This window comes from Octodon degus, unplaced genomic scaffold (assembly GCF_000260255.1).
Source record: "Octodon degus isolate 3935 unplaced genomic scaffold, OctDeg1.0 scaffold00076, whole genome shotgun sequence".
NCBI lineage: Eukaryota > Metazoa > Chordata > Mammalia > Rodentia > Octodontidae > Octodon > Octodon degus.
Genome location: NW_004524652.1, coordinates 9,424,208 through 9,427,107, shown reverse-complemented (window position 1 = coordinate 9,427,107; position 2,900 = coordinate 9,424,208). Strand labels below are relative to the sequence as shown.

The following is a 2,900-nucleotide window of genomic DNA, read 5'->3' as shown; positions in this document are numbered from 1 at the left end:
GAGGTGTGTGTGTGGCCAGCTCAGCCCACCAGGGGGCGGGGCTGGCTGGCGTGTGGTGCTGGGGGATCGAACCGCAGTCCCCATGCTTTGCTAAGCTTGTTCTAAGTAGGTGCTTTAGACCACTGAGCCATCTCTGCAGCCCCCCCATTACTTTATAATATTAAGTCATCTAGTTTTTTTTTTTTTTTTCCAACTTTTTTAGGCAATAACATTTACTTTTTTATTAGGCTGTTACATATATATGCACACAATTATCCATCTAATCTATGTATGTATATATGCATGTATGTATGCTTGAGACAGGGTCTAATAATGCAGGAAAGGCTCATCTTGAACTTAACTATGTAACCCAGGCTGGCCTTGAACTCACTGAGACCCTCCTGCTTCAGCTGCCTGGGTGTTGAAATTATAGGTGTGTACCACCATGCCTGGCTTCTTTTTTATTTTTTTTATTTATTTGGTACAGGGTCTCACTATGTAGCCCAGACTCATAGTGGTCCTCCTGTTTTCAGCCTCCCCAGCACTGGGATTACAGGGATGTGCCACCATGCCCTGTCTTGTTGGCGGCTCAGCACACCCAGGGGCAGGGCCAACATGGCATGTGGTGCTGGGGATGGAACCCCGGTCTCTGCGTTTGCTTAAACAAGCGCTTAGTCTGCTGGACTATCTCGTGGGTCCTCTTTATTTTTTTAAGAAAGGAATTGAAGTTGTGTTTGGTGGTACATATGGGTAATCCCAGGAGTTAGAAAGTTAATGCAGGAGGATTGCCACAAGTTCAAGGCTAGCCTGGGCTATGTATTTGGTTGGTTTGTTTCTTTTGGGGTTTTTTTGGCGGAACCAGGGACTGAACTCAGGCCCTTGTGTTTGCCAGGGAAGCACTTATTCCACTGAGCCATCTCCTTGGCCCTTATAACAGTTCCTTTTGTGTGTGTGTGTGTGTGTGGTACCAGGGATTGAATTCAGGACCCTGTGCTTGCCAGGCAAGTGCTTATTCTATTGAGCTATCTCCCTGGCCCCCTAACCTGGGATATATAGTGAGACCCTGTTTAAAAACAAACAAAAAACCCCCAACAATAAGAATTTAAAGTGGTTAGTCATGTATCAACACATAGTCAAATGCTAAAATTAGGGGAAAGTGCCATTTTTTTCCTATTTTTATTTTTTAATTTGTTTTAAATGATTAATTTGGTTTGACTTTCTTCATGAGATGGTAGAGGCAATAAAAACTGTTTTCATATGTTTATACCCAGTTCTTTAGAAGGTGAAGTACATTATTCTGCAGAAGAAGCTGTGAAGTTTATAGAAGATCGAATAACGGAAGAATCCAAAAGTTCTCGCCATCTCCGAGGACCACATCTAGCTAAACTGGAGCTGATTAGGCGTTTACGAAGTCAAGGCTGTAATGATGAGTATAAGCTAGGTAAGAAACTGTATGGTAGTTGGGGATCCTGGAGAAGATAGAAAGGTGACACTAGTATACCAGTGCAGTGCTCAGAGGCCTGTAGTGACAAGCTCATGTTTGGAAAGCAGACATTTTCATAACCTGAAAATATTTACTAACTGCATGGGTTGCTTGCCAAATTAGTCTTTTTTTTTTTTTTTTAAATTTTTATTTATGTGTGTGTGTGTGGCCAGCTCAGCCCACCAGGGGGCGGGGCTGGCTGGCATGTGGTACTGGGGGATTGAACCATGGTCCTTGTGCTTTGTTTAGCTTAGCTTGTTCTAAGTAGGTGCTTTAGACCACTGAGCCATCTCACCAGCCCCCCCCCTTTTTTTTTTAAGGAAAAATAATTTTATGAAAGTAGAAATAAGCATTAACATATTTTTACAAAGAAATTTAGAAATCTAACCATATACAGAATTGTAATAGGACAGACCTGTGACTATTTTTTTCTTATTCTTGTGTCTTTTTTTTCCAATTTATTACCCTTTAAAAAAAAAAAAAAAGCCTTTACTTGAGAGATATTATGGCAATAAATGGTATGTCATGGCAAGAAGTACATATTTAGAAGACCACGATGGCAAGCACTCCAAGCATGACCCCTCTATTACACATCGCTGTCCTCAGTGCAGCTGCCTGGCTCACGGGCACCAGCATATACAGTTAGTCAGGGTGAGAGTCTCACCAGCCAACCGCTAGTCTCAAAAACCTGCTGATGTCCCCCAGGATCACTGCCCCAGCCATCTCATGTACAAATGCATGGCTTTGCCCCTGTCATGTTTCTCAGCTTTTCTCCTTGCCCACTCCTCATTGTCCAGTCCTCAAGTTCTTGCTTTCCTTTTTTTTTGTGTTGTAACTTTCTATATATAATTCCTCTTTTAAGTTCTTATACTAGGGAGACAATACAAATTAGTCTTTAATCACATATTCAACATGGCTTATTAGCAGCTCTCTCTAGTCCATCACTTCTCACAGACGCAACAATAAGATGAAATTACTTACAAAGAAAAATTTCCAGTTTCGTAAAAGTTTCAGATTTCATGAAGTAGATAAAATTTTTATTGAGAACCTGCTCCAGGTACTCAGAAAAGTATGGACAAAAGAATATTGGTTGTAATTAGAGCGAATATTACTGAAGAGAAAAATTTATAAAAACAATAACCTAGAGTGAAAAGAGTGTTACAGATAATAAAACAGTACATCTGTAGGAAATTTGATGAAGATCTTAGCTTTTTTTTTTTTCTTTTGTGGTACTGGGGATTGAACTTAGGACATTGCACTTGCTAAGCAAGTGCTTATTCTACTGAGCTATCCCCCTGGCCCAGCTGTCCTTTTTTTAATAGAGTTGTTCCTATAATTTTTTTTTTTAAATGAATTAGAGCAATCTAGACTACAAAGTGAACTCAAGACCAGCCTGAACTGTATGGCAAGACCCTGACTTTAAAAAAAAAAAAAAAAA

At 40.3% G+C, this 2,900-nt stretch overlaps 1 protein-coding gene across 2 annotated transcripts in view; it reads left to right on the top strand.

Annotated features, from left to right (window-relative positions):
* The window catches only part of Naa25 (N(alpha)-acetyltransferase 25, NatB auxiliary subunit), a 72,951-nt gene that overhangs the window by 22,112 nt on the left and 47,939 nt on the right, over positions 1 to 2,900 (top strand). For both annotated transcript variants that reach the window (XM_023720581.1, XM_023720580.1), the window contains one exon: positions 1,251 to 1,420. In XM_023720581.1, coding sequence (XP_023576349.1) covers positions 1,251 to 1,420 — 170 coding nt within the window. The remainder of the gene's footprint in view (positions 1 to 1,250; positions 1,421 to 2,900) is intronic.